General features: G+C 44.1%; 1 protein-coding gene across 1 annotated transcript in view; it reads left to right on the forward strand.

The window, feature by feature from the left end:
- The window catches only part of SNRNP200 (small nuclear ribonucleoprotein U5 subunit 200), a 50,754-nt gene that overhangs the window by 3,090 nt on the left and 27,015 nt on the right, over nt 1-20,649 (forward strand). Inside the window, exons 3-18 of the mRNA XM_028741091.2 lie at nt 2,129-2,300; nt 3,554-3,746; nt 4,881-4,936; nt 6,370-6,468; nt 6,741-6,893; nt 8,143-8,242; nt 9,210-9,346; nt 10,752-10,835; nt 11,055-11,228; nt 12,940-13,077; nt 13,232-13,387; nt 14,476-14,646; nt 14,840-15,033; nt 17,209-17,332; nt 19,459-19,608; nt 20,035-20,145. Of these exons, the coding sequence (XP_028596924.1) occupies nt 2,129-2,300; nt 3,554-3,746; nt 4,881-4,936; nt 6,370-6,468; nt 6,741-6,893; nt 8,143-8,242; nt 9,210-9,346; nt 10,752-10,835; nt 11,055-11,228; nt 12,940-13,077; nt 13,232-13,387; nt 14,476-14,646; nt 14,840-15,033; nt 17,209-17,332; nt 19,459-19,608; nt 20,035-20,145 (2,212 nt within the window). The remainder of the gene's footprint in view (nt 1-2,128; nt 2,301-3,553; nt 3,747-4,880; nt 4,937-6,369; nt 6,469-6,740; nt 6,894-8,142; nt 8,243-9,209; nt 9,347-10,751; nt 10,836-11,054; nt 11,229-12,939; nt 13,078-13,231; nt 13,388-14,475; nt 14,647-14,839; nt 15,034-17,208; nt 17,333-19,458; nt 19,609-20,034; nt 20,146-20,649) is intronic.

Genomic DNA, 20,649 nt, shown 5'->3' on the forward strand with positions numbered 1-20,649 from the left:
GAGCCACCATGGTGTTTTGTGTTCCAATAAATATTTGTATTTGTCCCATACTTCATACACCATTCTTCTTATAACATGGTTAAAAAAAGCTGTATGAACTTTAACCTTGTCATACCACAAATAGGCATGCCCGCCAAATCTGTTACTGTGTCCTTCAAAATATAACATGGAACCACTTTCCAATGATATCCATTCCTTTAACTAGCGAAGAAAAGATGCCTCAAAATATAATTTCATATCTGGTAAGGAGAATCCACCTCTTTCTTTGGCACCTGTCAGTCATTTATACTTTTTCTTGGTTTCTTCCCCTGACAGATAAATCTAGTAATATCTTTCTGTCATTATTTAAAGCATCTTGTATTGCTGATAACTGGTATTGTTTGAAACAGAAACAACATTTTTGGTAGTGCATTCATTTTTATCACATATATCCTCCCTATAAGTGACAAGTTCATCCTTCCCCAAATTTCTAGGCTCTTCTTAACTCTAGACTTTCACATAATTACCTTTAAATTTTTAAAGGTAAAAAATCTATAACCCTTGGTATACTTACCAAAAGTTCCTCTACCGATATCACCACATTGTTGGCAAATGCCTTAAGTTTATATGTTCTCTGCCCCACTGTTAGCCATTTTATCTCTCCATCAGAGCTAATTCTTTTAGCCAGAACCTCTAAAACCAATATAAACAATAATGGCGACAAGGGGCAGCCTTATCTTGTCCCCTTAGTAAATAACGCCTTAACAGAAAATTTTAAAAGAACTATCAGCATAGCATATTGGTTAGAATAAATTACCTCAATTGCTTTCAAGAATGTCTCTCCACAGTTCATCTTTTCTAAAAGTTCTGTCATAAAAGTCCATGAAATGTTATCAAAAGCCCTTTTCTGTGTCTGTAAACATCAGCGTTGCTTTTTATCATTTCTTACTTCAGGGTATTCTATAATATCAGTTATGTTCCTTACATTATCCTTCAACTGCCTGCCCAGGAGAAATCTGGCCTGATCTTGATGTATTATGTCCTTTAATATGGATTTCGTCTGTTTCGCCAGTATAGATGCAAATAGCTTATAGTCAATTGTTCAATAGAGAGATCGACCTGTAATTTTTAACTGACATTAAATCAGAGTTTTGTTTCAGAATAAGTGTAATATAAGCAGTGCCTGGCTTATAAGGAGTGCCTGCCGTGCTCTGGTCCATGGGGTCAGGAAGAGTCAGAAACGACTAAACAACAACAGCAACAAAGCATTAGTCCATGAATCTGGAACATTTCCTGCTACTAAAATTTCATTCATTACACCTTTCAGTAGTTGGATTAAGAAGTCCTATAGTTTCTTATAATATTTTGCTGATAGTCCATCTGGCCCTGGCACTTTACCTATTTTGAGTTGGTTTATTACCTGTTGTATTTCCATCGTTGCTATAGGGGCATTTAAGTTGTTCAGGGAACTTCTAGCCTGCTCCTTTATTTTAACTGACAGCAACTCCTATCTTTCCCCTCAACTACTCCCTGATCCTTGTAGCCGAAGATTAAACCTGGGCCTTCTGCATGCAAAATATATGATCCACTGCTGAGCTACACCCTTGAAATACTGTGTCAGGAAACAGGGTAGTACTCCAACATCAGTAAAAATAACATTATTCTCTAAGATAGTAGTAGCAGTACAGTGGTACCTCGGGGTTACATACGCTTCAGGTTACAGACTCTGCTAACCCAGAAATAGTGCTTCAGGTTAAGAACTTTGCTTCAGGATGTGAACAGAAATCGTGCTCCGGCGGCAGCAGGAGGCCCCATTAGCTAAGGTGGTGCTTCAGGTTAAGAACTGTTTCAGGTTAAGAATGGACCTCCAGAACGAATTAAGTACTTAACCCGAGGTACCACTGTAATAAGAATAATAACAAATTTATATGCCGCTCATCTGACTGGGTTCTCCCAGCCACTCTGAGCAGTTTCCAACAAATTAAAACACAATACAACATCAGACATTAAAAATTTCCCTCAACATGGCTGCCTTCGGGAAAGAAGCATGTGCTTTCTGTGTGTGTGCATGTGCTTATCTCTTCTGGCTATGAATTGGTCAGGTGTTCTCTTTCCTGATTGTGTGCCACCGATCTTCCCATCTTTCTAGGAGGCGGAAACGAGATGAGGACAGACATGACATTAACAAGATGAAAGGTTACACTCTGCTTTCTGAGGGCATTGATGAGATGGTGGGAATTATCTACAAACCCAAAACCAAGGAGACCCGAGAAACCTATGAAGTCTTGCTGAGCTTCATTCAGGCAGCTCTTGGAGATCAGGTGAGTGAAGAGAGTAATCCTCTAGGGGCATTGATTAACTAGATGCCTAATATCCCCATGTGTTCTGCTCTGTGTATGGACCAAAGAGAGTAATAATGTAAGCATAATGGAGCATTTTAAATTTTCTGTAGTTATACCGGTATCCGGCATTATGTGTTCAGTTAACTTAATTGCACAAGCCTAGCAATTAATGCAGTCAGCTAACACTAAATATATATGGCTCAGCAATTAGGAACCATTTCCTTGCTTCCGTGGTGGTGCTGAGATAGTAGAAATGCAAATGAATACAAGAAATAAATAATAGCAAATGGGGACATTTCTCAGAGATGTATTTTATTTCTATTAAGTGATTTTCTGGTTTTGTGTCTGCATGATGTGTCCATCATCTGAAATATTGCACCTGCTTCCCTTGGTGTCACACCATAGAAAAGACAGTGCTTATTCTGAAGTAAACTCAGGTATATGGACCTGTAATGAAATATTGTAGTGTAGGTAAAGGTAAAGGACCCCTGGACATTTAAATCCAGTCAAAGACGACTATGTGGTGTGGTGCTCATCTCACTTTTCAGGCCGAGAGAGCCAGCACTTGTCCACAGACAGCTTTCCAGGTCATGTGGCCAGCATGCGCTACTGATGCACTGAGGACCGTGACGAGTGCTAGAGTGCATGGAAACACCATTTACCTTCCCACTGCAGCGGTGCCTATTTATCTACTTGCACTTGTATGCTTTAAGACTGCTAGGTTGGTAGAAGCTGGGACAGAGCAACAGGAGCTCACCCCGTTGCATGGATTTGAACTGCCGACCTTCCGATCGGCAAGCCCAAGAGGCTCAGTGACCACAGCACCACCCACATCCCCAAGTAAATTATGCTGTGAGATGCTCAGGCAAGGCATATCCCATTTTTCTCTTCCAACTGGTAGTCCGCATTCTGTGACGGCTGGGCATACTTAATTCTCATTGACTTTTTGGGTGGAGAGGGTCATCACAGAATCATAGAATTGTAGAGTTGGAAAGGATACCTAGGGTCATCTAGTCCAACCCCTCAATGCAGGAATATCAACTAGGTCATACATGACAAATGACCATTGAGCCTCTGCTTAAAAAGTACTTTTTATATTTCTGCAAAACTCTGCATTTTCCCAAGCTTGTTGATGCACCTCTTGTTTGTCAGTTACCCCTTTTGGCTCCAATCTTGTTGGCACTCATCACCTGAGTTGGACACTAGAGTAAGTCAAGTCTTGTTTCTTGCAGCCCCGAGACATTCTCTGTGGAGCTGCTGATGAAGTCCTGGCTGTCCTCAAGAATGAAAAACTACGCGACAAGGAGCGACGGAAAGAAATCGATCTGCTGCTGGGACAGACAGATGACACCCGCTATCACGTGCTGGTGAACTTGGGCAAGAAGATCACAGACTATGGCGGGGACAAGGAGATCCAGAACATGGGTAGGGCCTGCAGCCTCAGGATCTTTTAGCTTCTTCTGTGTTTATCAGTTGGATACTGAATTCTGTAAAGAATAATAAAGGTTCTCAGAGCCACTTAAAAATTACTTCATATAATACTGCACCAGCTCTCAGGCTTACAGTCTAAAAATACATGACACGAAAGGAAAGTGGTTTGGGACGGAGGAAAAAAATAAATAAACTCAGGTACAAGTTTTAGTTGGAAGTTCTTCTCATGACTAGCTAGGATGGAAAGGTTCAAGGAGAGGAGCTAAACGTTTGAGATTCCTGCATTGCAGGAATTGGACTAGAACTAGATGACCCTCAGGCTCTCTTCCAACTCCCCATTCTATGATTCTATGACCTGCGCTGATGGAGTGGCCCTGAATCCCTTCTCTCCTCTCCTCTGCTGTAGCATGATGTGGCGGCTGATGCCAGGTGGCAGTTGATGAAGGGAGGAGCCTGATTTCTTAGCACAGCTGGTAGTTATAGTAGTGAAATTGTAAAGTTGTTCCTGAATGGTTGCTATAGGTAGTAGAGAGATTGGAGCTAAGTATTGTTTCCCAGTCCTGGACATCAAATAGCACTGAGATGTGAATAAGTTTGGAAGCCTCTGCTAATGTGTTCTCATGGCAGAATGTGGTGGCTGTTGGGCAGGGTAGCTCACATTGAGGAGACACCATAGTTGACTGATGGAGCACACGTATTACATGTTCAGTCCTTAACAACTCCAGTTAGAGCTTCTTGGGTAACCCCAGCGGGGGAAATTTACTCCTTTGAGGAGCCAATTTCAGTCAGAGTTTAATAGTAGGCTAGCTTCATATGTTGGCTCCCAGATGCCTCCTGCATCTATTGAGGTGTCCACCATGCACTGAATTCTGCTGCTTATGTGCCAGTACAAACCACTTTAAATGTTGGTTAGTGGTAGCATGCAAAGTTGTGACTAGTGCTTTTGAAGAGCACAGTCTAACATTCTGCACAGCTGCATTACAGGTTGCTTATGAGCATGGGTCATTGCTTGCCTGCCTTCATAGGACACTTTTTTCCAAATAAAGCTCAGGATTCTTCTATATAATACATGTGACCTCTTCTGCTCACCTGATGTTGTTTGTTTCTGATTTTTGTCCTCCTTTGTAGATGACAACATTGACGAGACCTATGGGGTGAATGTGCAGTTTGAGTCTGATGAAGAGGTGAGTGATTCATTTGGTGTCAATGGATATGCATATTCCAGACAAGCAGAGGGTGGCCCTTTCGTCTGCATGCACCCCCAAGGAGAAAGGGCATTCCATTTTCTTCACGGTGATGGGAGTTTGAATGTAGGCATCCAATAATCACACAAGCAGTTCTCTCTTTTCCCATGTCCTTTTTCTAAGATTATCTTCCTTTCCAGTTTATGGGTGGCAGACAGTAGATCCATTGGTTAGTGGACTTGACTAGGTTAGGTTCACTAATTTCAGTTGGTCTGCTTTGAGTAGGGACTTAGTTGAATACAACCCTGTGTTTGTGAAGTGTTGCCAACATGTTAGAAAACTCTACGTTTGATGTTTTTAACATTAAAGTGACACTGGTAGCTGCAATACTGCTGTTTATTATTTTGTACCGATTGACTTGATTACACGATATTTCCTTCCTCCAAGGAGTTCAAACAAGTTTGTATTTCTCTCCACTCCTCTCTGTTTTATCCTTCCAACAACCCTGTGAGGTAGGTTAGGGTGAGAGTGAATGACTGGTTGAGTGAGAATTTGAACCCTGGTAGTAGGCTATTAACATTTACATAAGAATTAGGATAATAACACTATACCTTGGAAGTCGTACGGAATCCATTCTGGAAGTCTTTTTGACATCCAAAACATTCAAAAACCAAATTGCTGCTTCTGATTGGCTGCAGTAACTGCTGCAGCCAATCAAAAGCCGCGGAAGCCCTGTTGGATGTTTGGTTTCCAAAAGAATGTTCACAAACCAGAACAATCACTTTCAGGTTTGTGGCATTCGGGAGCCAAAACATCCAGGGTGTTCGGGATCCAAGGTACGACTGTAGCAATTTACAGAGTAATGTATGGGAATATCGTATACCGCATTTTTGCACACACTTTGTGTGTGTGTGTGTGTATTCCTTTTATATGTATCTTTGTTCTCCCCCCCTTTTCCTTTTTTCTGTATCACTTTATTTCTTTTAATTAAAAGCACTTCAATAAAATATACATAACAAAAGAAAAGTCTGATCAGAGAACAATACAGTGGTACCTTGGTTTAAGAACAGCTTAGTTTATGAACAACTTGGATTAAGAACGCTGCAAACCCAGAAGTAGGTTCCGCTTCCTGTTGAGTGTGTTCCATTTGTAAATTGAGTCCCCTGCTGCTATGGGAAAGCACGCCTTGGTTTAAGAATGGACTTCTGGGATGGATTAAGTTCATAAACCAAAGTACCACTGTATCTAGTTCCAAGTAGAGGTTTTCTTCTAGGCCTCAACTCCTGCCTGCCTTTGCTTTAATGTAACATCACTTCTGGTAGATTTTCAACAGTGGTAGTCTTTGGTTCTCCTAACAGAGATATTAGGTTGTTAGAAGTGTTGTGATATGTCCTTGGAAAGGGCACTGAACATGAACTATCTTGCACCCACAGGAGGGCGATGAGGATGTTTACGGTGAAGTACGGGATGAGGCTTCTGACGATGACATGGAAGGAGATGAAGCAGTGGTTCGCTGCACCCTTTCAGCCAATGTGAGTCATGCAGGGAAAAATGCAAAGGCTTTTGCCATTTATTAGGGTGGTGACTGTCAATAGCCTGTGTGCATATGTCCAGAATAATTTAAGAATCTCTGCCACTATGTGGATTAGGAGAACTTCCTAACTGCTTAGGGGAATATGCAGTACTGTGGAGGAAAACGCTAAGCATGTGGCCTGCCTCACCAAGTTCTTTTTAAGCCTTGTGTGCTGCAAGCTTTCATGTCTGTGTGCCAAGTAAGTTGTGCAGATAATTCTGTTTCTCTTAGCTTGTGGCCTCAGGTGAACTGATGAGCTCCAAAAAGAAAGACCTGCACCCCCGAGACATTGATGCTTTCTGGCTGCAGCGGCAGCTGAGCCGTTTCTATGATGATGCCATCGTATCCCAGAAAAAAGCTGATGAAGTGCTGGAAATCTTAAAGGTGCTCTGTTTTCTTCTGTTTCTTTCTGGTTGCTTGCTTCTTTCCTGGACTGGTGCTAGCTCTTATTGTATATTTGTACCTTAATGTGAAAAACAACAATATATTGCGTATGTGGCTTCTCTAAGAAGGGAGGAAGACCTGGATCTACTGTGTGTAATTTCCCAGGTGTTCTGGCTTTTGAATTGCCTTGATTCCTGGAATTGTGCAGGCGTCAACAATGGGTTAACACACTCATACACTGCGGCTTAGAAGAGGCAGGGATCTTTGACTGAAACGTGGGATGGGTGACTCCCTGAGCCTCCTCCCTCAATTTAGTCTCTGCCTTGCCTATATAGAGCTGCATTTCATATTTCTCCTTTCAGGAGACCTGGGATGCTCCTCAGCAATTTCTTTTAAAGGGACTTCAAGTCAGTCAGTCCAACCCTCTGACTTGTTGGACAATATAGGGTTGGCTTCCAGCTGTGTAGCCTACCCTGGAGATCAAAGCAGCATGCTTGTTTCTCTGTCGGACCCCTTGTAGTTCACACAGGAAGGTAGTCCATGCTCCCAGTCTTCCCCAAGAAAAAGCAGTGTGCTGGTCTTTAACAACCCATGTCTTAGACATCCAGTAGTGTCAAACAGCCTAAACATGTGGGGATTTCAGAATTCCAAGACTAGCAAATGCACACAGTTCCCACTCATCAAATTATGAAACTTAAAAATTGGCAGTAAGGCAGATAGATGGTGAACCAGAATTCTGAAAACAAAAGAGCTTGGGGCTCAAAACCTGGTTGCTTCTAACCTATTCACTAAAAACACAGTATTTCTAGTCTACTTATGAGTAAGCAGTGGGAATGGTCAGCTGCCAGTGCATTGTGGACAACATGATTGTGGACCCCTTGATGGAGGGAGGGGACAAAGCTGCATAGAGCAGGTCAGCTTTTGATGATTCACCCCACATTGGAGTGAGTGGTACCTGCCTCCATCTGACCAATGACAGCCAATGTCATGTTTCATAGGTGAGCAGGGAATACTTTTGCCAGAGGCTTGGGAAGGGGACAAACCTCCCCTGGTGTAGAGGGAGATGGGCCATTTCAAGCGTAAACTGGATTTTCCGATTTTCCCGGCATCTTCCTGTCAGCCATTCCTGGGGATTTGAATAACTGGTGGGAGATGCATAATGCCTTTCTTAGGGGAAAATGGAGAAGCAATTGAGCAATGTCTTTTGTCACATGACCTATTTCCACTGCTCCCCTTTCATGTCTCCCAGACTGCCAGCGATGACAGAGAATGTGAAAACCAGCTTGTCCTGCTTCTGGGTTTTAATACATTTGACTTCATCAAAGTGTTGAGGCAACACAGAATGATGAGTGAGTGCTTGCTATATTGTTATTATGTAGAGATCTCAAAATATTGGGTTGACTGAAATCATGGCGTGCACAGAGAGCTTGGAGTTGTATGGAGAAATTTCTTACCTAGCAGTTTCTTGCCTTCTATAAAAAGCAGTGCAAGTGAAATAACACCCCCACCAGCCCTCTGCACATGTCAAAAGACATGAGAGAGAGAGAGGTGGTGTCTTATCACATTTGCACTAAGATATTTAGATAAGAATGGCCTAACTTGGAATGATATGAAGTACAGTGGTATGTTGGAAGTCGAATGGAATCCATTCCGGAAGTCCATTCGACTTCCAAAACATTCGGAAGCCAAGACACGATTTCCGATTGGCTGCAGGAAGCTCCTGCAGCCAATTGGAAGCTGCAGAAACCCCATTGGACGTTCAGGTTCCAAAGAACATTCGCAAACCGGAACACTCACTTCTGGGTTTGTGGCGTCTGGGAGCCAAAACGTTTAACTGGCAAGGTGTTCGGGATCCAAGGTACAAACTGTACATTGTTTCATTATTGTGTGGCTGCTTTTTTTGTGTATTAAATAGCATCTGTGTGTCCACCAGTCCAGATCAGGACTGTCGCAGGGCATAGATAGTGTTAAAATGTGGTTAGTTGTGTGAGTTGAGGACTGTTAATAAAAAACATGGGAGAGAAGAGATAGCAGTGCAGAATTAAAAGATGCTGCCCTATTTTGTACTTGTACAGGTAGTTGACATATTTAAAAATTAAACTGAGCACTAAATACCTATTAGAAGAAAGATAATACAGATCCCTAGGAATACAAATTCTGCACCAGATCATTTGCCTCTGGGAAGTACAGACAAAAAAGTACAGTTGGTCACCACTTGTTTCCTTTGTTTGCCCTTAAGGGGGATTCAGTTGTGTGTTTTGTCTGGAGTTCGCAGAAGTAGAATAAGATATTACAATTATTTGTTTTCTCCCCCAGTCTTGTACTGTACCCTCTTGGCTAGTGCTCAGAGTGAAGCTGAGAAGGAGAGGATTATGGGGAAGATGGAATCTGACCCTGAGTTGTCCAAGTTCCTGTATCAGCTACATGAGACGGAGAAGGAAGATCTGATCCGGGTAAGGATTGGGGATGGAGGTGGGAAGGAATCTGGAGTAAAACTGATTTAATTGTCGTGGTTTGCTTATATATTTTCCCTGAAGGCATCAATGTGGGTTGCAATACATCCTTGTTCCATTTTACTCCAATGATTGCTCTGTGAGGCAGGTGAGACTATGAGAGTGAGTGAGTCTTGGCTGATCGACTTGCACAGGCCCTTAGTACACTATAAGACCAAGCAGCAGTTTCAACTGTAGCCTCCCTTCCCATGCACTCAGTGTGCATATCAGATACTCATGCTGTGTCACACTGTTTCAGAATAGTGTTGCTGAAGCTGGAGATTTTAAGCGCTTAAAAATATTGTTAAACAGGCATCTCTTCCTCTTCACTTCTCCCCCCCGCCCCCCGGGGGAGATTATCTAGAGAGGCACTAAGAAGCAAGGGGACAGTGGGGGGCAGTGTTGTTGCACTGGAGGGGTAAATTACTATCAGGCTTTGAAAAACTGGCATCAGTGGAGCAAGTTCATCAGTTTTGTTGAATCAATTAAACTAAATAGTTTTAATTGGATTTTGAACAAATGTGATTAATTGTTGCTGGTTTGAATTTCATTGTGTTATTATCTTCCTTAGTGGGTCATGGAAACTGCTATTCTGAAAGCTTTTTTTATAGTTTAGGGTAGGGGCACAGGGGAAGAGTTTATGGAACCAAGGGGGCAGTGGTCTGAAAATATTTGGGAACCACTACTCTATTGTGAAGGGACGGGGGTGGCGCTGTGGGTAAAAGCCTCAGCGCCTAGGGCTTGCCGATCGAAAGGTCGGCGGTTCGAATCCCCGCGGCGGGGTGCGCTCCCGTTGCTCGGTCCCAGCGCCTGCCAACCTAGCAGTTCGAAAGCACTCCCGGGTGCAAGTAGATAAATAGGGACCGCTTACTGGCGGGAAGGTAAACGGCATTCCGTGTGCTGCGCTGGCTCGCCAGATGCAGCTTTGTCACGCTGGCCACGTGACCTGGAAGTGTCTCCAGACAGCGCTGGCCCCAGGCCTCTTAAGTGAGATGGGCGCACAACCCCAGAGCCTGTCAAGACTGGCCCGTACGGGCAGGGGTACCTTTACCTTTACTCTATTGTGAGTCTGTAATAGCACAATCCTACTATATATGTCAACATATGGTTATGTCTTAGAAAAAGTATTTATTATTGTTCCTTATAGGAAATGACATAGACACAATGGGCAGTGGAAAGGAAGAAGGATTAGAATTACAAGCTTTTGTAGGGCAAAGTTCAAATCTGCCACACAATTTACTACAAGATGTCAAGGAGAGGAGAAAGTGCTTAGTGTATATAGGAGCTCACCACTGTTGAGCAGCCTGGTATGGATCCTTGGAACAAAAACTCACCCTAACGTGGAGTTTGTGTCCTCCCACTTCAGGAAGAACGCTCTCGCAGGGAACGTGTCCGCCAGTCCCGCATGGACACTGACATGGAAACGATGGATCTGGATCAAGGAGGAGAGGTACTCTTGCTTCATCAAATATTATTAGGTGGGGGGGGGGTCTGAGGTACATGTGAGGTGCTACACGAACTGGGGGGGGGGAATCATTCCTCATCTTAACTCCCCTGCTTGTTTATGAATGAAAGATTGGTGGGGTGGGGTTTTTACGGGTTTCTGTGCTATCACATCTTAATTTAATGAACTATTTTTTGATGGAAATTTCCATTTTGTCCATTTCAGGCACTGGCCCCTCGGCAAGTTTTAGACTTGGAGGACCTTGTGTTTGCCCAAGGCAGTCACTTCATGGCCAACAAGCGATGCCAGCTGCCGGATGGCTCTTTCCGCAGGCAACGCAAAGGCTACGAGGAAGTTCATGTTCCTGCGCTGAAGCCGAAGCCCTTTGGTTCAGAAGAGGTTGGTGATGTGTTTTTTATTTCCCCTCTATGTAGACAGCCGTCTATATAGATCGTCAGGTCGGCGGTTCGAATCCCCGCGGCGGGGTGCGCTCCCGCTGCTCGGTCCCAGCGCCTGCCAACCTAGCAGTTCGAAAGCACCCCTGGGTGCAAGTAGATAAATAGGGACCGCTTACTGGCGGGAAGGTAAACGGCATTCCGTGTGCTGCGCTGGCTCGCCAGATGGTGCTTGTCACGCTGGCCACGTGACCCGGAAGTGTCTCCGGACAGCGCTGGCCCCCGGCCTCTTGAGTGAGATGGGCGCACAACCCCAGAGTCTGGCAAGACTGGCCCGTACGGGCAGGGGTACCTTTACCTATATAGACAGCGCTTGTGGCAGGGGGCTTGTGGTCTTGCCTACACCAAAACACACTCATTCACAAACTAGCAGCCTTGCTGGATGCCTTCAGCAGTCATGAAGCCTTTGCACATCCTACTGTTTCTTGGTCTCTCAGGCTGGTAGCAGGTTGTATGTATATGCTAACTACTGATCTACAGTGGTACCTCGGGTTACATACGCTTCAGGTTACATACGCTTCAGGTTACACACTCCGCTAACCCAGAAATAGTGCTTCAGGTTAAGAACTTTGCTTCAGGATAAGAACAGAAATTGGGGTCCGGCGGCGCGGCAGCAGCAGGAGGCCCCATTGGCTAAAGTGGTGCTTCAGGTTAAGAACAGTTTCAGGTTAAGAACGGACCTCCAGAATGAATTAAGTACTTAACCCGAGGTACCACTGTATTGTCTAGTGTCCTGGTGCTTGCACAGGGGGTCCTTGTATGAACTCAGCCTCTGCTTTCTTTCTGTTGCTCATTAGAGAGACCATAGAGAAAAAAGCAGAGATTGAGATACCAGTCTAGACAATAGCCTGAGACTGTAAACAGAACCAAGCAATAGCAGCAGTGTTACCCCAGAAAAGCTCCAGTTTAAAAATCCTGGACAAATAAAGTCTATAACAGCAGTCTGTTGAGGTGACCCAGTTAGGGAGGTTAGGTGGCACCATTGAGAGAGCAGCGCGACCGGAGCTTTGCTCTCAAAAAAGAAAACCTTGGAAACCTGAGAAATCCATCAAGAGGGTCTTCTGGTTCCCTCACTGGGAGAAGCCAAGTTACAGGGAACCAGGCACCTTCCCTGTGGAGCGCCCTGCCTTCAGATGTCAAGGAGATAAAAAATTACACAACTTTTAGAAGACACCCGAAGGCAACCCTGTATCGGGAGGTTTTTAATGCTTTGTTTTTATATATGCTGTAGGCCGCCCAGAGTGGCTGGAGAAATCCAGCCAGATGAGCATGGTAGAAATAATAAAATGATGATGATAATAATGTTGATGAAGGAGACATTGTAGCACCTAACTGCTGCTGAGCTCTTTGTTGAGCAGGTGATGTGTTAGGAATTTGGGCAAGGCTCTATGTCCTTCCAGTCACCAGGGTCATCTTGGAAGAATTGCTTTGAAATTTGCTGCCCATCTAAGATTTGTCATCCTCTTTACAACTTTAGTCTGCTTAATTGCGTCACTGCTTTTATGGGCCAATGAGCAGTATAGGCTCTTTCCTCTAAAGTGACTTCAGAGTGAATTGTGGATTTGAACTGCTTCTGTTCAAACTATAAGGATTCTGTCACACGAGTTTGTTACTGACTTGCTGGACCAAACCATTATTTCTTTTCTTATTCTCAGCAACTCCTTCCTGTGGACAAGCTCCCCAAATATGCACAGGCTGGATTTGAGGGATTCAAAACCCTGAACCGGATTCAGAGCAAACTGTACCGCGCTGCCCTTGAGACAGATACAAATTTGCTACTCTGTGCACCCACAGTGAGTGTTCCATTTTATGATCTCAAATATGGTGGATCTTTCTGAGCCTCTGCACTGTTCCTTGATTTTTACTAGGGGAAATGTCTTTCTGGTCTCCTGTTTGAGGGGAGGGATGGGAGAGTGAGGATTTTCTTTGACACACTCTTCATTCCAGGGTGCTGGAAAGACAAATGTGGCTTTGATGTGTATGCTGCGTGAGATTGGGAAACACATCAACCTTGATGGAACAATCAACGTGGATGACTTCAAAATCATCTACATTGCACCAATGAGGTCTTTAGTCCAGGAAATGGTGGGCAGCTTTGGGAAGGTAAGAGGCTTGTATAAGAGGGAGTGGATGGAGGAGAACCTGAACTTGGAGAGGTGGTGCCCAGTGTTCTGAGGAGCTTTCCCACTTGTGCTTATTAGGTGTATAAAATACATTATTGCTGCTATCATTTAAATTCGTATGGCAGCCCAACAATAAAAGGATCTAGGCAGCTTATAAAATAAAAGCAACCAAAGTATTTTAAAAATAGAAAGATTAAAACAAAACGGATCAGTAAAAACAAGCACTGTACAAGGAATTACCATATTTTTCGCTCTATAAGACGCACCAGACCACAAGACGCACCTAGTTTTTGGAGGAGGAAAACAAAAAAAAATATTCTGAATCTCAGAAGCCAGAACAGCAAGAGGGGTCGCTGCACAGTGAAAGCAGCAATCCCTCTTGCTGTTCTGGCTTCTGGGATAGCTGCGCAGCCTGCATTCGCTCCATAAGATGCACACACATTTCCCCTTACTTTTTAGGAGGGAAAAAGTGAGTCTTATAGAGCAAAAAATACGGTAAACAGAAAAGTGTTTGCCAAAACAACTTGCAATGTAATAGATGCAGCACAATAGGAAAAAGTAGTGGAAAGAAGAGGAAAACAAGCAAGATTACTTTGTTTGTGGCCATTCCACTAGTTTTTTTTTAACCATCTGTTCAAAAGGGCTGGGCTTATTAGCATTCGTGTCCAGGCAGCCAATGGAAAGAGCTTTGTTTGTCTTGCTTCTCTCTCTCATGGATGCTAGGGGGAAGAGTCGATACCTGATGAGAGCTGATGGAGAATAGCGTCTAAGAGTCTGAATTGGGGGCTTTGGGGATCTTTTTCTTTGGGCCTATTAATCAGTTTATGGCAGCCTTGTTGTTCATGCTGCCTAGAGTTGCTGGGAGTTGTAGTCCAAAGCACCTGGAGGGCTCTAGGTTGCAGAAGACTGTTTTCAGGTGTGCCCCACACTCTCAACCACACCCTGTTGTAATTTAGAGGCAGTACTGACTTGCTGTTAGGGTTTAAACAGAAACGTGTGTGGAATACTTGAAAGCACACTATGAATGCACACCTGTTATTTCTAGCTGTGTTCCAATTTTCCTTCTAGCGCTTGGCCACTTATGGCATCACTGTGGCTGAGCTGACTGGGGACCACCAGTTGTGCAAGGAAGAAATAAACGCCACTCAGATAATTGTCTGCACTCCAGAGAAGTGGGACATCATCACCCGCAAAGGAGGGGAGCGTACCTATACCCAGCTGGTGCGCCTCATTATTTTGGTGAGTTGCCTTGGAAGCTTCTCGTTGAGCTGTGATGAGGGTCTGTGCTTCTGCTACACATGGCAATGCTGGGGATATTTGCTGGGTGGGAGAACATTTGAGACACTCAGAATTGCAACCAGCCAAATGCAATGGTTTCTGGGCTCTATAGGGGATGTGTAAATGGTGTGGTAATGCTTCCTGCATTCTACAGGATGAGATCCACCTCCTGCATGATGACCGGGGCCCTGTTCTGGAAGCCTTGGTGGCCAGAGCCATTCGCAACATTGAGATGACTCAAGAAGATGTGCGGCTTATTGGGCTGAGTGCCACCCTCCCAAACTATGAGGATGTGGCTACATTCTTGAGGGTGGAGCCTACCAAAGGCTTGTTCTACTTTGACAACAGGTATGGTGTGTGTGCTGTGGAGAGTCTTCTTTTTTATTTTTTATGACTTTCAGTTATATGCATTTCAATAGTTTTACAATCATTCTCACATTTCAAAACTCGCCTTCATTCCTCCTATTTCTGCGGTTCCTTAAATTTATTTTTATCATTTCCTGCATATTCTAAATCAACTTACCGTATTTTTCGCCCTATAGGACGCACCGGCCCATAGGACGCACCTAGTTTTTTGTGGGGGAGGAAATGCGCAATGCACTCCCCGCGCTCCGGGCAGCAGCCTAGGGAGCCCTGCGGGAACTCCCACCGGGCTCCCCAGGCTTGCTGATAGCTTCCTGAAGCCTGGAGAGCGAGAGGGGTCCGTGCGCACCCACCCCTCTCGCTCTCCAAGCTTCAGCGAAAGCCTGCATTCGCCCCATAGGACGCACACAAATTTCCCCTTCATTTTTGGAGGGGAAAAGGTGCGTCCTATAGGGCGAAAAATACGGTAACTTACTCTTTTATTCATCTACTTTAAATATATACTTTTATGAAACTGCAGGTTATTACAATAATTCTGCCAATGTCCTTATCTGTTTAGAGTTTGTTTGTAAATATTAAATAAACCATTTCCAATCTTTTATAAAAAGTTTGTTATCTTGATTTCTTATTTTTCCACTAAATTTCACTATTTCTGCATAGTCCATAAGTTTTTGTATCCATTCTTCTTTCATGGGGACTTCTTCTTTCCATTTTTGGGCAAATAACATTCTCGCCGCTGTAGTCGCATACATGAATACATTTCTATACTGTTTAGGTCGTTCTCCCCCTATAATTCCCAAAAGGAAAGCTTTGGGTTTTTTTACAAATTTATTTTAAACATCTTTTTCAATTCATTGTATATACTGTAATTTCCCATTAAGCTTTAACTTTCTGTAGGACCGTCGCATATGATAAAAAAATAACCTTTTCCCCTCTTTGCATTTCCAACACTTAATCAATTTTGATTTATACATTTTTGCTGATTTACTCGGTGTTCGATACCATCTTTATAACATTTTCATGTAGTTTTCTCTTATACCATAGCATGCTGTAAATTTTATATCCGTGTTCTACAATCGGTCCCTTGTTTCCATATCTATATTATAACCAATATCTATTTCCCAATGTATCATTGAAGATTTTATTTGCTCATCCTTTGTCTCCCATTCCAATAATACCTTATACATTTTAGGCAGCACTTTAACATTGCATTCCAACAGATCTCTCTCCAGTTGTGATATTTGTTCCCCAAACCCTTGTATTCTATTTTTCTTAAATATTTCATTCAAATGATTATATTGTATCCATGTTGTTAACTTTCTGATAAATTCTGATAAACCTTAATTTGTTTAATTTAAACTCACCTCTTGTTTTAATATATTTCTATAAGTTATCCAACCTTCTATCATATTCAACCCAGAAGTGCCTTGGCTCCCGGCACACAGCGGCAGCTAGCTGCAGTGAAGGTGCTTGGACTTATTTAAACAGCTTTGCTGAGGTGTGTGCAGCCATGTGCCCCTCAGCAGAGCAGTTTAAAGAAGTGGGACTCGGTGTTTCTGCACGAAGTTCTATTTGCGTATATATATTTGCTCTCTGAGGGACGCGGGTGGCGCTGTGGGTAAAAGCCTCAGCGCCTAGGGCTTGCCGATCGAAAGATAGGCGGTTCAAATCCCCGCGGCGGGGTGCGCTCCCGCTGCTCGGTCCCAGCGCCTGCCAACCTAGCAGTTCGAAAGCACTCCCGGGTGCAAGTAGATAAATAGGGACCGCTTACTAGCGGGAAGGTAAACGGCGTTTCCGTGTGCGGCTCTGGCTCGCCAGAGCAGCGATGTCACGCTGGCCACGTGACCCGGAAGTGTCTCCGGACAGCGCTGGCCCCCGGCCTCTTGAGTGAGATGGGCGCACAACCCTAGAGTCTGGCAAGACTGGCCCGTATGGGCAGGGGTACCTTTACCTTTATATTTGCTCTCTAGGTAAATGACCTGTCTGTGGCTATGGAGGTTTTTTAAAAAAATGTCAAACAAGAAGGGGATGTGCAGTGTGTTTTGTAGGGTAGATGAATATGCCTTTGCTCCTTCACTGCAGATTTCTGAGGAAGTAATTCCTGTCTGTAGATCTTACCTTTCTGCTTGTCACTTACTTGATGCCTGCCACTTTTTGCAGTTTCCGCCCAGTGCCCCTGGAACAGACTTATGTGGGAATCACTGAGAAGAAAGCAATCAAGCGCTTCCAGATCATGAATGAGATTGTGTATGAGAAAATCATGGAGCATGCTGGGAAGAACCAGGTAGGTTCTTTCATTTGGGTAAATTGGGGCAGTGGGTGTGGGGAGAGGGATTGCATCTCAAAGATGCAGGGAACCAGGCAGAGGGCCTTCTCGGTAGTGGCACCTGCCCTGTGGAACGCCCTCCCACCAGATGTCAAAGAGAAAAACAACTACCAGACTTTTCGAAGACATCTGAAGGCAGCCCTGTTTAGGGAAGCTTTTAATGTTTGACAGACTATTGTATTTTAATACTTTGTTGGAAGCCGCCCAGAGTGGCTGGGGAAACCCAGCCAGATGGGTGGGATATAATTATTTATTTATTTATTTATTATTATTATTATTATTATTATTATTATTATTATTATTATTATTATTTTGGAAGAACAACTTGCAAGTGGGTGGAGGCATCTCTGTGCACCCCTCTTTACCCCCAGGCATTCTATTTGGTCATTGCTTTCTATCCCCTCCCCCACTTTGAAATATCATTTCTTAATCTGTTCTTGGCTCAGGGATGCGGTGAAGTGCGTCTTCTCAGGAAGAGGCATGCGTTGTTGGGAATGTCGTCCTGGCTGCTGGGTAGCTGCTGATTTGGAACTGCATTATAGCCTCTATAGTGTTTCTTCTATAACCCAGCTGGAGTTCCCCATTCTGTTGAACATTGACTTTATTTATTTTTATGGGTCTCTTAGTTGTAACTGCAGTGAACTTAAGTGGACAAGAGTTGCAATTTTAACATTGGGTACATTTTTAAACATGCCAAGTCTGACCCAATATAACTTACCTTGACAGGTAGCAGCTTCTTGTGATTTCTCCAGGTGTCATTCTCAGTGTTGAGGTCTTTTTAACTGGTGGTATCTGGGTTTTAGATTGCAAGCCTGAGAGCAGAGGCTGCTTTTGCTTTTTTTTTAGTGACTTTTAATCTACGCTGGGAGCCTCTTCAGCTGAAGAGTGCAGTAAAAATGCTTTAAATGAACAGGACCTGGAATCTTCTGCTTACAAAAACCTGTGCTGCCTCCCCTTTTTTGCCTGGTCCTACAGCTATATTTCATAGTATAGAGAAAAAGAGGGTGGGCTGCCGTCTATCTGAAGCACATAGCAAGCTAATGTCAAGGTATATCTGTTGAGTGCCTGTAAGCCCTTCTAAACTGCTCCCCTCTTGAGCCCTAATTCAGCTTTTCTTTGTACAGACATTTAGGAAAGAGCAGGCAGAATTATGCACATAGTGTTCATCTGTGTTTTGGGGTTCTCTCTTTCCAGCAGATGCTGCTGCTGCTTTCAGGCATGTCAATGCAGTCTACTCTCACACAGTAGAGTGGGAAAGGGGCTGTTTTCCTCTATGCCGCTGTTAATTGACTCTGGCGCTCTCCATTTACTCAGAATGTGTGTATTCTTATAAACCAAAAATCATGTTGCCTCCTTGCATGATTTTAGAACATTTATCTGAATGAACAGGGGTATAAATCGTATCTGGAGCCTACCTGCACTGTAATGCGTATGGGTTGCTCGTGCGTAAGCTGCCGCCTCTCCAGGCTAAATTGCCTTGTTAAACCTTTCTGACTGGACAGCCCTTCTCACCGTGGCTGCCTCAGTCGCTAGCAGAATCCGTCAGTGGGCGTTTCTTAAACCTCTTCCAACATAAAAGTTGTTTGACGCCCAGTCTCCTCCTCCTCTCACTGCACGGAAGTCTTCTGCGCAGGGAGGGCGTGGGTAGCGGAGGACCTGTGCTCTCCCCGCTGGTGTCCAGTGAAGAGTCCTGGAGCCCTCTCTCCGATTCCCCCATCTGCCCCCCTTTATCCCTGGTGTTGCGCTGATTTGCTTCCCCCTCTACTGAGCTGCCTCTCCCCCTGCTGGGCCCTTCTCCAGCATCATCTGAGAGCCTTCCCTTCGCCTCTAGCTCCGATGTCAGTTCCCTGACATGCACAGAGCAAGCTTTCCATCGCAGGCCTTACCCATATGGCTAGAAGAGAATGCAGGGCCAGCAAATACAGTTCTTCCTTTTTCCTCACATGATGTTGATCACATGAGGCAGAACACCTTTTGGACTTTTCCGCTTGTAATTATACTGTCCTCTTTGATCCCAATGGCTTGCTTTCTCATTGCATAGCTATCGTGGACTAACAACTTTGATTTCTGTTATCTCCAATCAGGTGCTAGTGTTTGTCCACTCCAGGAAGGAGACCGGGAAAACTGCTCGAGCCATCAGAGACATGTGTCTGGAGAAAGACACCCTGGGTCTCTTCCTGCGAGAGGGCTCTGCCTCCACCGAGGTCCTGAGGACAGAAGCTGAGCAATGCAAGGTATTTATTTCTGTATTTATTCAACCTTTATCTACCACTTTGTCATATTTAATTTCTATAATGATTAACAAATTAACCCATATAAATTAATACCAAAATAACCAAACCAAAAAATAATTGTCAAGAAACAATGCAGTGATAAAATCTGTGTTAGAACCATAAAAGAAAGTGGTTTGCTTTCAAAGGCCAAGTGAAATCTTTTCTTTTCATAAGTCTTCGAAAAGAGTCCCTTCCCCTAGTGGAAGGTCAACCCAGGCTCCTCATAGGATAGAATTCAGAGAAGGGTTTCACCAGAATATCTTTGGTGCTTGCTAGCATCTCTTTTCTTTCTCTAGAACAAGTTCACATCTCTTCCTTCACTCAGCTGCAGAAAATCAGGAATCATTGGGGGGTTTTGACGGCAATGTTGTTGTTTTTTGCTCACAGAATTTGGAGCTTAAAGACTTGCTGCCCTATGGCTTTGCAATTCATCATGCTGGCATGACCAGGGTGGACCGAACATTGGTGGAAGATCTGTTTGCAGACAAGCACATCCAGGTATGACAGCAGATTTTCCCCAGCAAAATATTTGAAGGGGTCACCCCCTCCAAAGTTGATGGGCAAAGATCATGACAGACATAACATGCTTGACATAGAGGCACACGTGAACTTTGTCATAGTGGAGAGAGAGCAAGACTAGAGACTGGGAAGGGAAAGCAATAGATTCAGGGATGGAAGGCAAATGGAGAGTGGAACTAGGGGTTGGGGAAAGAGGTTAAGAGCTCTGTGGGGAGAAATAGGTTGAGGGACTGGGATGTGGGCAGAAAGATCAAGGGTAGGGACTGGAAGGACAGACTTGGGAGACAAAGGGGTGAGCAAGGGGAGTTTTTCTTTCTCCTAGCACAGCACTGAAGCAAAACAATCTTGCCATGGTTCCCTCCCTCTGCTTTAAACTGATGCAGCGCAACCTGCCTGCTCTTCTCCTTCTTACCACCCAGTCTCCAAAGATGGGTGTTGGGTGCCACTTTTAAACACCCCGGCCCGGTGCATTGCAACATTGTT

Source organism: Podarcis muralis, chromosome 7 (genome assembly GCF_964188315.1).
Source record: "Podarcis muralis chromosome 7, rPodMur119.hap1.1, whole genome shotgun sequence".
NCBI lineage: Eukaryota > Metazoa > Chordata > Lepidosauria > Squamata > Lacertidae > Podarcis > Podarcis muralis.